This window comes from Portunus trituberculatus, chromosome 37 (genome assembly GCF_017591435.1).
Source record: "Portunus trituberculatus isolate SZX2019 chromosome 37, ASM1759143v1, whole genome shotgun sequence".
In the NCBI taxonomy this organism is placed as follows: domain Eukaryota; kingdom Metazoa; phylum Arthropoda; class Malacostraca; order Decapoda; family Portunidae; genus Portunus; species Portunus trituberculatus.
Genome location: NC_059291.1, coordinates 20,186,667 through 20,201,094, shown reverse-complemented (window position 1 = coordinate 20,201,094; position 14,428 = coordinate 20,186,667). Strand labels below are relative to the sequence as shown.

The 14,428-nt window shown below is 39.5% G+C and overlaps 1 protein-coding gene across 1 annotated transcript in view; it reads right to left on the bottom strand.

Annotated features, from left to right (window-relative positions):
* Positions 1 to 564: 564 nt before the first annotated feature.
* Positions 565 to 14,428, bottom strand: part of LOC123514377 (H/ACA ribonucleoprotein complex subunit 2-like protein) — a 38,439-nt gene continuing 24,575 nt past the window's right edge. Inside the window, exon 3 of the mRNA XM_045272260.1 lies at positions 565 to 858. Within this exon, the coding sequence (XP_045128195.1) occupies positions 627 to 858 (232 nt within the window). The 3' untranslated portion in view covers positions 565 to 626. The remainder of the gene's footprint in view (positions 859 to 14,428) is intronic.

The window sequence follows — 14,428 nt, the reverse complement described above, 5'->3', positions numbered from 1 at the left end:
AAATTCAAGGGATAGTGACAAAAATGAAGAAACATGCAGAGGCTTTGCTGGTAAGATAAGAAGATAAAATAATTAATCTTACTTATGATTTTCAAGGGAAAACTCATATCAAGTAATGCATAACACTAAGCTATGATTTCATTTAACATTGGTGGCAAAAAAAAAAAAAATAAATAAATAAAAAATAAATAAATAAATAAATAAAATAGATAAATAAATAAATAAAACAAAATAAATAATAAAAAATACTTATTTTATTTATCTTTTGTATTATTACTATTACAAAATCATAATTTTTTCCAACCCTGGATGTCCAATAATTGGGTGTGATAGGGAAAATACATAAGAGGAGCCTTGTTCCAGATCAAACTGTCCAAGCTGTGTGACTGATCACCATAAAGGCAGGAGTTAGTTTCTCTTTTCCATCAGATGCCAAGAGGCTATTGGAGTGGCGTGATCATTGTATGCCTTACCTTGGGTAGCCCCTTTTTGAGGGTATGTGTGTGTATGTATGTATCACTAGTATGTACCATACAGCTAATATGTAATTTTCAGACTATGTTAATCTTTTGAAACCTTTATTAAAATAACAGAATGGTACTTAAAAATATTTTCATGACAGAAATCTAGTAAACTCTAGGTACTTTGTTGATATCCTCAAGAACTTTGTCATATGATTCCTGGTATTCATCGTTTTTCTGAATAAGAATAACAAGACAACCCCTTCTGGTACCCAAGGCAGCACCTAAATCTTCTCTGGATGGTGTATATATGTAAGGAATCTCCTTTTCCTCACACACAGCAGGGAGATGGCACATCACTTCAATAGGCGAAGCATTCCCAGCAAGGATGACAATTCTGCAAGAAAATAATTTAGGTTAAAACTAAGTCACTAGTGCTCTCTTAGTAGTATTAATAAAGTATGTCTGAATTCTAATCAAATCTTCTTCAACAGATGCAATATAAGCCATCACTTTCTGATGCCTCTAACTATCTTCCCTGCCATAACTTTTTTCAAACAAAACAACAGCTTATACAACAGCATAACATTTCAAAACTCCTACAGTAAGTGAAAATCTGCAAAGTAGAAACAGAACAGTAATATATTTTTCTTTAATTTTACAATTTTGTATATATCTATTTTATCTTTTTATTTTATCATCTATTCATTATCACTTATTTATTCTGTTATCTATTTACAATTTATTCAAGCTATTACACACTCTCCTCACACTATTATAAACCTTTTCTGCACTCTTAAACACCACCCTTTTCACTGTCTTGTTTAAAGTAACTTTTGCAGTCATCCCTACAATATATTTTGGTAGATAAAATAACTTTCAGATGAGAGGTTCACTACATTTTTGTTTGAATTGAATGGTTTTAACAGATAATGGTAGTATAGGGAGACACCCAGCCAAATCATCCATCTGTGAAAAAGTTATAGTCAGGAAGCACCAGACAAATGAGACTGTGATACACAAGGAACAAAATACCAGAGGTGGGCAAGAGCACTCTTACTTCCGGTCCTCCAATCTGCTCTGAGCGGACTTCCAAATCGCGAGCGGAGGCATGTGAGCATCAGACGTTCGAAATAAGAGCAGAGGAGCGGGGAGCGGATACTTCAAAGTCAAAGTCCACTCTTCCACTACCGGATACTTCAAAGTCAAAGACCACTCTTCCACTACCGCTCTTTTTTTTCGCATCCTCTGCTCACACAGTCCACTCCTCCACTCGAGTTCTTTTTTCTCATTCTCTGCTTGCACTTCCGCTTGTGCTCCCTCTGTGCACTTGCGCTCTCCACTCCCCGCTCGCGCTATTCGCTCCTGTTCTCTACTCGCAAGGGTTAGGTGATGATGGTGAAGAGGAGAAGGAGAAGGAGGAGGTGGAGGAGATTTAACTTCCTGTGTATTAATTTACTAACCTTGTTTATCCAATAAATTAAAATGAGGGAAAAAAACTAATTCAAATTTCCCTCCCTCCCTCCCTCTCTCTCTCTCTCTCATACTGTGTGTGTGTGTGTGTGTGTGTGTGTGTGTGTGTGTGTGTGTGTGTGTGTGTGTGTGTGTGTGTGTGTGTGTGTGTGTGTGTGTGTGTGTGTATTTACCTACTTGTATTTACCTAGTTGTAGTTTTACAGGGCCTGGACTTTATGCTCGTGTGGCCCCGTCTCCATATCTACACTTATCCAATCTTACTTTAAAAGTGTGCACACTCGTTCCAGACACTACTTCTTCATCTAAACTGTTCCACGTCTCAATACATCTCTGGAAACTATATTTTTTAATATCTCTCAGACATCTTCCCTTTCTCAGCTTTTTACTATGCGATCTTTTGCTTCGGATGTCATATTCTTCTCTCAAGATCAGTTTCTCATTATCCACTTGGTCCATTCCGTTGATCAATTTATAGACTTGTATCAGGTCTCCTCTCTCCTTCTTTGTTCCAAGGTTGGTAGATCCATAGCCTTTAGTCTCTCCTCATATGTCATCCCTTCAAGTTCTGGGACCATTCTTGTAGCCATTTTTTGTAGCCTCTCCAATTTTCTTATGTGTTTCTTTTTATGAGGGGTCCACACTACTCCTGCATATTCCAATCTAGGTCTTATTATAGAATTTATCAATTTCTTCATCATTTCTTTGTCCATGTAGTGAAATGCTACTCCAATATTCCTCAGCAAATTATATGTTTCTCTAAAAATTCTATCAATATGGCTTACTGGTTGATTGTTTTCTTCCATCGTCACTCCTAAGTCCTTTTCCTTTTTTACTTTCTCCAGTTCTACACCATCTCCCATCTTATAGATTCCCACAGGTCGTCTTTCACTCTTTCCCATTTCCATGACATGGCTTTTGTTCACATTGAATTCCATTTCCCACTTCTTACTCCATTCCCAGATCTTATTTAGGTCTTCTTGCAGTATTTCACAATCCTCCTTTTGCTTTATAACTCTGCACAGTTTCGTATCATCCGCAAACAAATTTATGTAGCTGTTCACTCCTTCTGGCATGTCGTTACTATAAATGAGGAATACTGACCCCTGTGGCACTCCGCTTTCTACTGCTCTCCACTTGGACTTCATATCTTTAACTCCCGTCCTTATTTCTCTCCCCCTCAAATAATTTTCTATCCATCTCAATGTGCTTCCTTTTAAGCCACCCTTCTCCTCTAACTTCCACAGTAATCTTGTGTGTGTGTGTGTGTGTGTGTGTGTGTGTGTGTGTGTGTGTGTGTGTGTGTGTGTGTGTGTGTGTGTGTGTGTGTGTGTGTGTGTGTATTTACCTAGTTGTTATAGTTTTACAGGGCCTGGGCTTTATGCTCGTGTGGCCCCATCTCCATATCTACACTTATCCAATCTTACTTTAAAAGTATGCACACTCGTTGCAGACACTACTTCTTCATTTAAACTGTTCCACATCTCAATACATTTTTGCGGGAAACTATATTTTTTAACATCTCTCAGACATCTTCCTTTTCTCAGCTTTTTACTATGCAATCTTGTGCTTCGGATGTCATATTCTTCTCTCAGGATCAGTTTCTCATTATCCACTTGGTCCATTCCCTTGATCAATTTATAAACTTGTATCAGATCTCCTATCTCCCTTCTTTTTTTCCAGGGTTGGTAGATCCATAGCCTTTAGTCTCTCCTCACATGTCATCCCTTCAAATTCTGGAACCATTCTTGTAGCCATTTTTTGTGTAGCCATTTTGTGTAGTCTCTCCAACTTCCTTATGTGTTTCTTTTTATTAAGGGTCCACACTACTGCATATTCCAATCTGGGTCTTATTATAGTACTTATCAATTTCTTCATCATTTCTTTGTCCATGTACTGAAATGCTAATCTATCATAAATATGACTTACCGGTTGATTGTTTTCTTCCATCGTCACTCCCAAGTCTTTTTCCTTTTTTTTTTCTTTTTCTAGTTCTACTCCATCTCCCGTCTTATAGAATCCCACTGGTCGTCTTTCACTTTTTCCCATTTCCATGACATGGCTTCTGTCCACATTGAATTCTATCTCCCATTTTTTACTCCATTTCCAGATCTTGTTTAAGTCTTCCTGTAGTATTTCACAATCCCCTTTTTGTTTTATGACTCTGCACAGTTTTGCATTGTCCACAAACAGATTTATGTAGTTGTTCACTCCCTCTGGCATGTCGTTTATATATATGAGAAAAAGTATTGGCGCCAATACTGACCCCTGTGGCACTCCGCTGTCTACTGCTCTCCACTTGGACTTCATATCTTTAACTACCGTCCTTATTCCTCTCCCCCTCAAGTAATTTTCCATCCATCTCAATGTGCTTCCTTTTAAACCATCCTGCTCCTCTAACTTCCACAGTAATCTTTCATGTGGCACTTTATCAAACGCCTTTTTTAAATCTAAATAAATACAGTCAATCCATTCCTCTCTCTCTTGTTCTTTATCAACTATTCTAGAGTAGACACTCAATAAATTTGTTACACACGACCGACCTTTTCTAAAACCAAATTGGCTATTTTTTTTTTTTTTTTTTTTACATTACAAGGGCACTGGCCAAGGAAAACAAAGTGTTGGAAAAAAAAAATCCCGCTGGTTGCCAGGCCCTGTTAAGAGGAAAGTAGAGAAAAAACAAAAAAATCTAAAAGGAGGGTCCAGTTAACATAAGAGGTGTCTTGACACTCCTCTTTTGAAAGAGTTTAAGTCATAGGCAGGTGGAAATACAGACACAGGTAGAGAGTTCCAGAGTTTACCAGTGTAGGGAATGAAGGAGTGAAGATACTGGTTAACTCTTGCATTAGGAAGATGGACAGAATAGGGATGAGAAGAAGTAGAGAGTCTTGTGCAGCGAGGCCGCAGGAGGGGGAAGGCATGCAGTTAGCAAGTTCAGAAGAGCAGACAGCATGAAAACAGCGGTAGAAGACAGATAAAGATGCAACATTGCGGCGGTGACTTAAAGAATCAAGACAGTCAGTTAGAGGAGAAGAGTTGATAAGACGAAAAGCTTTAGATTCCACCTTGTTTAGTAAAGCTGTGTGTGGATCCCCCAGACATGAGAGCCATACTCCATACACGGGCGGATAAGGCCCTTGTACAGAGCAAGCAGCTGGGAGGGAGAGAAAATGGACGAAGACGCCATAGGACACCTAACTTCTTGGAAGCTGATTTAGCAAGAGTAGAGATGTGAAATTTCCAGTTTAGATTTTTAGTGAAGGATAGACCGAGTGTGTTTAATGTAGAGGAGAGGGAAGTTGAGTGTTATTGAAGAAGAGAGGATAGTTGTCTGGAAGGTTATGTCGAGTAGATAGTTGTAGAAATTGAGTTTTTGAGGCATTGAACAAAACCAGGTTTTCTCTGCCCCAATCAGAAACAAGTGAAAGATCAGAAGTTAGGCGTCCTATAGCATCTCGCCTTGAGTCATTTAATTGTTGTTGGGTTGGGCGTCTGTTGAACGCTGTTGAATAATGCAGGTGGTATCATCAGCATAGGAGTGGATAGGGCATTGAGTCAGATTTAGGAGATCATTGATGAATAATAGAAAGAGAGTGGGTGATAGGACAGAACCCTGTGGAACACCACTGTTGATAGTTTTAGGGAAGAACAGTGACCGTCTACTACAGCAGCAATAGAACGATCGGAAAGGAAACTGGAGATGAAGGTACAGAGAGAAGGATAGAATCCGTAGGAGGGTAGTTTAGAAATTAAAGATTTGTGCCAGACTCTATCGAAGGCTTTCGATATGTCAAGGCCGACAGCAAAGGTTTCACCGAAGTCCCTAAAAGAGGATGACCAAGATTCAGTTAGGAAAGTAAGAAGATCACCAGTAGATCTGCCTTTACGGAAACCATACTGGCAATCAGAGAGAAGGTTGTGAGCTGATAGATGCCTCATTATCTTCCTATTAAGGATAGACTCAAAGGCTTTAGAAAGGCAGGAAATCAAAGCTATAGGGCGGTAGTTAGAAGGATTGGAGTGGTCACCTTTTTTAGGGACAGGTTGAATGTGAGCAAACTTCCAGCAAGAAGGATAAATAGAAGTAGAGACACAGATGAAAGAGTTTGACCAGGCAGTGAGCGAGTTCGGAAGCACAGTTTTTGAGAACAACAGGAGGGACTCCATCCGGACCGTAAGCCTTCCGAGAATCAAGGCCAGAGAGGGCCAGAAAACGTCTTTATAAAGAATTTTAATTTTAGGGATGAAGTAGTCAGAGGGTGGAGGAGTAGGAGGAATATGCCCAGAATCATCCAAAGTTGAGTTGGTAGCAAAGGTTTGAGCGAAGAGTTCAGCTTTAGAAAAGAAGAGACAGCTGTAGAGCCATCTGGATGAAGTAAAGGAGGAAAGACGAAGAAGTAAAGTTGTTAGAGATATTATTGGCTAGATGCCAGAAATCTCGAGAGGAGTTAGAATTGGAAAGACTTTGACATTTTCTATTGATGAAAGAGTTTTTAGTAAGTTGGAGAATAGATTTGGCATGATTACGGGCAGAAATATATAGGGCATGAGTTTCAGCAGTTGGATGGCTACGGAACCGTTTGTGAGCCGCCTCTATCATTGACAGCACGAGAACAAGCAGAGTTAAACCAAGGCTTTTTAGCTTTAGGGTTAGAGAAAGTATGAGGAATGTATAGCTCCATGCCAGAGATAATCACCTCTGTTATGCGCTCGGCACAAAGAGAAGGATCTCTGACATGAAAACAATAATCATCCCAAGGGAAATCAGAATAGTACTGCCTTAGTTCCTCCCACTTAGCAGAGTTAAAATGCCAGAAGCACCTCCGCTTAGGCGGATAATAATATGTTGTCTTCAAGAAACTCAATCCATTGTTTCTTTATTACACTTTCACACATCTTGCATATTACACTAGTTAGTGATACCGGTCTGTAATTTAAAGGTTCTTCCTTCCGCTCTTATATATGGGAACCACCTCAGCTCTTTTCCATTCTACTGGTACTGTTCCATTCTCTATTGAGAATTTTATGATATTGTATATAGGACTTGCTAGTTCTTCTCTACATTCTTTTAATATTCTGCTTGAGACTTCATCCAGTCCCATTGCCTTCTCTTCATCTAATTCCATCATCAACTCTTTTATTTCAAGCTTGGTACTTTAATCTCTTTCATATGGACAGTTTCTCTATTACCATGTGGTCTTTCAAATTTGGATTCCTTAGTAAAGACCTCCTGAAATTTACTATTTAACAGTTCTGCCATACTTTTTGGATCTTCCACCATCCCGTTTTCTCCTTATAACCTTTCTATTGTTTCTTTTTGCCTTATTTTTCCATTTATGAACCTGTAGAACAATTTTGGTTGTTCCTTACATTTTTCGACAATGTCCTTTTCACAGTTCCTTTCTTCTTCCTTTCTCACCTTAGCATATTAATTTCTTGCTGTTTTGAAGTTTTCCTTATTTTCTCCTCCACCTTTTCCATATTCCTTCTCTTTACTCCTTTGCCCTAGCACACCTTGCATTAAACCAATCTTTCTTTCCTTCTTCTTTTGGTCTATATTTCGGAACATATTTCCTGACTCCTGTTTTGTATACAGTAAGGTCTCGGTTTACGTCAGTTACGTTCCTGAAACATGACGTAAGTCGATTTTGTACGCAACTCGAGTTTTTGTACATTTCAAAGCATATTATGGAGTTTTCAACCAATCATTGTTTATGGTCATTCAGGTAAGTTAAAGGTTATATTGTTATATTATTTACAACTATGTAGGAATATGAAACACAAGCTTGTTTTTGTTGTTGATTAGGGCCACGAACACGAATAACTGCAGGTTGCCGAGAGGGGTGGCCCTGAGGCCGTCAGGAGGGTGGGCAGGTCGAATGTTGTGACACCCAGGGCGGACAGCTGGGAGCGTAGTGCAGTGCGGTGGGAGTAGAAGCGTGGGCAGCGGGGCAGGAAATGCAATAGGAAAGGGCAATAGGGATCAGCAGACAGGCGCAGATGGTGCAAGTGAGCTGTGAGTGTCGTGTGGCCCAGGCGAGGCTCCGGAGTTGTTATTGTTGTGATGGGTGCGCGAACCCTCAAGGTCGTCAACCTCCCCCGTTGTCATGGTAACGGGCTTCCCATTTTCTTCTTCACTCCCTCACACACACAGCTGCTGCCTCCCTTCTCATGTCTTTGATTACGTCCTCTTTTTCTTGTAGCGTAATGGTTTTCCTTTTCTTAGCATCACTGCTGTCACTAAGGAGTTTTCTCTTTGGTGCCATTGAGCAAGATACTAAGAACTTGAGTCAGTAAACGCAGAAGTAGGATAACACTTTTGCCAGGGGCGACGGTGTGGTGGAACTGAGGCAGGGTGTTATTGTATTCAAGCGTGAGGCGGGCGGTGTGACGGGTAACCACCAACAATAACAATAAATCCCGCGCTTTACGATTTATAAATTTTCAATTTTTTTAATCTTAAATTGCCTTATAGTGGACTGAAGTAAATACGAGTTTGACGTAACTCGAGACCGAAGTAACCCGGGACTTTACTGTACTTCCAAAAATAAGATATACAGGCAACCCCAACGCTACAACGAAGGTTTCATTTTACTACCATCTGCTCGTTTAATGAACACCAAACTCGCTTTAGCAAAGTTTTATCCAGGTAATTTTTTCCAAGCAAGCTGACAGGCTTTTGAATACACCAGGAGCCTGAGGAGAAAGATTCCTGAATCTAATGATAGATAATATGATGGTCCAAAGAGTAAAGGAAAACACAAAATTCAGAGGAAACAACGAGCCGGCGAGATTGAACCTAGTTTTTACAAGGGGTATACAAATGAATGATGATATAAGATATAAGTGACCATTTGGAAAAAGCGACCATGTAATATTAGAAATGGATATAGAAGAGGGAAAGGAAGATAGAGACAATTCATACAAAGGAGACCGATTAAATTACAGAAAGGCTGATATTGAGAATCTCAAGAACAATTTTAAAAACGTAAACTGGGAGGAGATGGAAAACTCAGACAGTGCAAGAGAAGTACAGGCAACCCCGCTTAATTCGTTTCTAAAACACTTCGTTTAAACTTCTTTAAGCGAACCGATTATAACAAGTTTAACCCCCGGATTTGAACTTCCATTGAGAGTAAACAATGCAAGAGTGCATCATAGTACAGTGAAAGGTTTAATGTAAGTAAAAATTATGAAGTTAAACATTTAGGTAGTTTAATTTAAGTCATTATAATGTACACTAATGTATGTATGTATGTAACTTTATAATGTTGATAATCTTAACTTTATGAAGGGAGGGAGAGTGAAATGGGAAAGACACTAACTGGCAACCTGTGGAATGTAAATAAAGTGCACATCATGGTACCGCATACAAAACTTATGTACCACATTTCCACAAGGCTTTCCATTTTATCCATTGTAGAGTCACGAGTTCAGGTGGTTCTTTTAGCTTGCAAGGAAGATACAGTCTCACCAGCCTTCTTAATAGAGTCTGCTAACTTGAAAATAGTAGACACTAGATGGAGTCAAGATGGTGGCGAGTAATGTTATTAGTTTTCTGGCCTCTCTCGTGTCTGTGAATAATATCCAGCTTCACTTGAGTAAGACTTCCTGGTCTTCTTACTCCACATTGCAGATGTTTTGGTGGTAAGTTGAGAGACAGCTGCTGCTGATGCTGTTATGTTTTGACTATATGCTGTGTCACGAGACTTGATCTTGATCTTGATCTTTATTCTACAGGCATCTCAGATTTCTCCTGAGGCAGGCCTTACCAGCAGCTGCTAGTAGTAAGGCCTGCCTCAGGAGAAATCCTGAGACACCTGTAGAATAAAGATCAAGATCAAGATCAAGTCTCTCTACACACCACTCACTCCCCAGTGAAAACATAACAGCGTCAGCAGCAGCTTGTCTTCCCTAGCTCAACTTACTACCAAAACGCCCTGCAATGTGGCCTAGCGTTCCTAAGAAGACCAGGAAGTCTCTTACTCTCCAAGTGAAGCTTATATCATCGTTCATTTGTATACCCCTTGTAAATACTAGGTTCAATCTCGCCGGCTCGTAGTTTCCTCTGAATCTTGTGTTTTCCTTTACTCTTTGGACCATCATATTATCTATCATTAGATTCAGGAATCTTTCTCCCCAGGCTTCTTCCCCCATACCACTTTCATAATTTTCCCAGTCCATCTCCTTACAGTTGAAATCTCCTACTAATATCACTTTTCTCCTTTCTTTAATGATTCTCGTTAGACTCCTTATTGTGTCATCTATCATGTCTTTATATTATTGATTGGTTCATGAATTTGTTTTTGGTGGCACATATGTTCCAATGATTCTTAACTCCTTTTTATTAATATGTATCTTAACCCTTATGTTCCGGTGATTAAACTATTTTCCAATATCCCATGACGGGTAAAAGTGGTAAACCTAGAAATTGTCAGACGACTGTTTTTTTTTTATACCATGTTGGATACTACTAATTATTTTCTCTTTGTTATTCTGAATACAATGATGTACATTCTAGCTCAATGTGACCGAAAGTTTAGTTATTGCCTTATCAAGGATTCCTCCTCCGGCCGCTGTGTGATCCGTCAAGCAGAATTAGTTCAGTGAGCGATGACACCGCGCAAACACACACACACTCACACTCACTCACTCTCACTCTCACTCTCTCTCATCTTGGAAGAGAAATTGTACACTTCCAATGAGAGAGAGAGAGAGAGAGAGAGAGAGAGAGAGAGAGAGAGAGAGAGAGAGAGAGAGAGAGAGAGAGAGAGAGAGAGAGAGAGAGAGAGAGAGAGTATTCTTTCACCCCTTTCATATCAAGTTTCAAGCAAATTACATGTAGGTATCCTCTCTCTCTCTCTCTCTCTCACACACACACACACACACACAGTACACTCCCTTGATCGTCTTCCCAGAACACGAGGCACGCCTGCATCTCCGTGAGCCACTCTGGGTTATCAATACGATGTTTGGAGTCTGTTCTCCATCACCACTATCTCTGTCTTCTCTCTGTTCTGAGAAAACAGGTGGATCCTCTGAATCATTTTCCGAGTCTTCACTACTGCTGCCTTCGCTTTCTTCAGTTTCTTCTTCATAATCACTGTCACTGTAGTCAGGGTCAGAAGCACTGCTAAATAAAAATTATATGTCTTGTTCCATAGTGAGTTATGAACTGAGACGTCCCTTCGCTCTTATCAGGGTGCTTTCAACACTCGCTTTGCCAAGTGTCGATCTCAGAATGGGAGAATAGCTTCGTTACCCCTAAATATACAGAGCTAGTGGCAACACTACGGGTGGAAAAAGAAGCCAGATACTTCCACTTGCCATCTGACTCGAGAAACCGCGCGTGGAGCTCAAACATGAGGCGCGAAAATTCTTGATTACGGGAATGATCGCCGTCGCTATAGACGCACTGATGCAATCGTTCATATATGATCGCCGGAACATAAGGGTTAATATACAGAATTTCTGATTTTCCTTCCCCAAACTCCACTTGATTTACCACCATCTCTTTCCTTAACATCATCATGACGCCTCCTTCTTTACCCACTCTCTCTCTCCTCCATATATTATACCTTTTATCTATGTCTATTTTCATTGCCTCATTAAACTTTGTTTCCACCAGGCATACAATATCTGGTTCTTCTTTCTTTAAGTAATCTCTTAAATCTAATTTACTTGATAAAACCCCATCTATGTTCGTATACATAATTTTTAATCTCGTTCTTATCATTTTTAATTAAACTTGCTCCATTTTTTTTTCTTCCTTCTCTTTTATACTCGTATACCATTTCCTTATCCTGTCTCCTATAATTCTCCAAAAAAATGCTTTCTTCTCTTCCTCGGACCTTTTATTATTTTTTCCCTTGCTTCTGCCACCAGTTCATTATGTCTCTTCCTTTCCTCCTCATTTCTTTCCTTTATATATATATATATATATATATATATATATATATATATATATATATATATATATATATATATATATATATATATATATATATTTTTTTTTATGGTAAGGCCTATAGCGCCTGTAGGCACACTTGAAGAGTGTATGGGAAGCGCTGTTCAGCTTCCGCCCATTAGTGGCACAGGCAATTTTATTTATAGTGGTACCCATATTAGGGCCCATATCACCGCCCAAGCTCATCTTGAGTGTAACCACCTAGAACCTGGGTATTATGGTGATATGTAGGTAACTTTAAACCACTCGCTGGGTATTATGGTGATATGTAGGTAACTTTAAACCACTCGACAAATGGCAAAGTGTTTTAACCCCTTCACTACGGTGACGCCTATGTGGGTGTCATGAAGCCCCAGTAGCAAATACGGTGACGCCTACGTAGACGTCATATTTCTTTTCTGAGCTTTCTTCAGTTCAGTTGTCCCGTATAGTGTGTTGGATACCAACTACACACGCCGTATGCTGTCCTTGAAATCCTAGTGCTCCTCCCACCATCCTTGTCTCCACCAATCACTAAAGATAAGCTACATGCGTCCGCCTTGTGTCTAAAATTACCCAATGGCATAGACTGTTCCCATCTCTCTCTCTCTCTCTCTCTCTCTTTTCTCCCTTTCCTCCTCCTCTCTCCCTCTCGAAGATAAGTTACATCGTCCGCCTTGTAACATTCGTCACACACACACACACGCACACACACACAAATACAAAACAACAAATTTTCTAATCTCTCTCTCTCTCTCCCTTGTTTCCTCTCCTTCCCTCCCTCCCCTCTTCCTCTCGAAGATAAGCTACGTCCCGCTTGTGTCTAAAATATTAGCAAATGTCACACTCTCTCTCTCTCTTTTTCTCCGAAGAGAGAAGCGTCCACTTTCCTCTTCAAGGCGATATAGTGACTAAAAATAGCAGCATAATACACAAAACGACAAATATGACAAGCTTGCACGAGTTTCCGCTCAGGCGCGCACTACCACCATATATCATACAGGCGGGCTTTTTAACATCCAGCGAATTAAGGCTGTCGTGGTATTGAACCTCTGGACGTCTGCCCGATCCCACGCTCACCACCTTATCCACTATGCCACCTTTGCAACCTTCAGTTTCTCTGAGTTTTGTTGTTCTATATATTATTTCTTCTGTTGCTGCTTGTGATTTTAGTAGTATCTTAATTGGTCTCACTGATCCTTCTTGATATGGTCCCATTTTGTGGATTTCTTCTACTTCCTCTTCTAAATTCTGTCTATCCTCATCATTTAGATTTTTAGTAGGTCTTTTACTGATTTCATTTCCTCTTTTTCCCTTTTTGGTCTATATTTAACATTCTTTTTCTTTCAGGCCAAAAGTAATTACTCTTTTTTTCCAGCAATTTCTCTTACTAAATTTTCTTTTTTTCTTAAGGACTCCTATAATTTTGTTTGTCATATTCTCATCTCTTTCTTTTACCTGTTCTTGAAATACTTCCTAAAATGTCTCCTTGTCTTTTTTATCTTGGATTCTCCATGCCTGTACTTCTTTTTTAATCATGTCTTGTACTCTTTCCTCTTCTTTGTTCACTAGATCTTTTAGCTTCTCTTTTTTTTTTCTCGACTTTACCGAGTCCTTCTTCCATCTGCTTCTTGTAGTTAGCTACTTCCTTTTTTAATTCCTCATTTTCTGCTCTTAGCCTAGCTGTTTTCTTCTATTCTTTTTATCCTTTCTTTCAATTTCTGGAGCTCTTTTTCCTGTTCTTCGTTCTCTTTAATTCCCAAACTCTCTTTCATCCATTTATCTAATTTACGTTCAATAGTCAACACACTATTAAATAGTGAAGTATTTGCCGTATCAAAACCTATGAATGTCCTTTCACCCTCACCAACATAATCATCATCTTTCATTCTTTCCCGGGTCTCATACCTGCTAAAATTTAGATAGAATCTCTTCCTTACTCATGATTCTCTAACACTGTATTCATGAAAACGAGTCTACACTACTCGCCCAGGCCACTGCAAACCCAAAACAACAGGTAGTGGAGATCAGCTGATTCTCGGAGCGAGGGCACTGTGTCCTACCTCAACCAAGTCTCATCTCGTGTATTTACCTAGTTGTAGTTTTACAGGGCCTGGGCTTTATGCCCGTGTGGCTCTGTCTCCATATCTACACTTATCCAATTTTTCATTAAAGCTATGCACACTCATTGCTGACACCACTTCTTCACTCAAACTGTTCCAAGTCTCAACACATCTTTGTGGGAAACTATATTTTTTAACATCTCTCAGACATCTTCCCTTTCTCATCTTTTTACTATGCGATCTTGTGCTTTGAATGTCATATTCTTCTCTCAGGATCAGTTTCTCATTATCCACTTGGTCCATTCTGTTGATCAATTTATAAACTTGTATCAGATCCCCTCTCTTCCTTCTCTGTTCCAGGGTTTAGTCTCTCTTCATATGTCATCCCTTCAAATTCTGGAACCATTCTTGTAGCCATTTTTTGAACTCTCTCCAACTTCCTTATGGGTTTCTTTTTATGAGGGGTCCACACTACTCCTGCATATT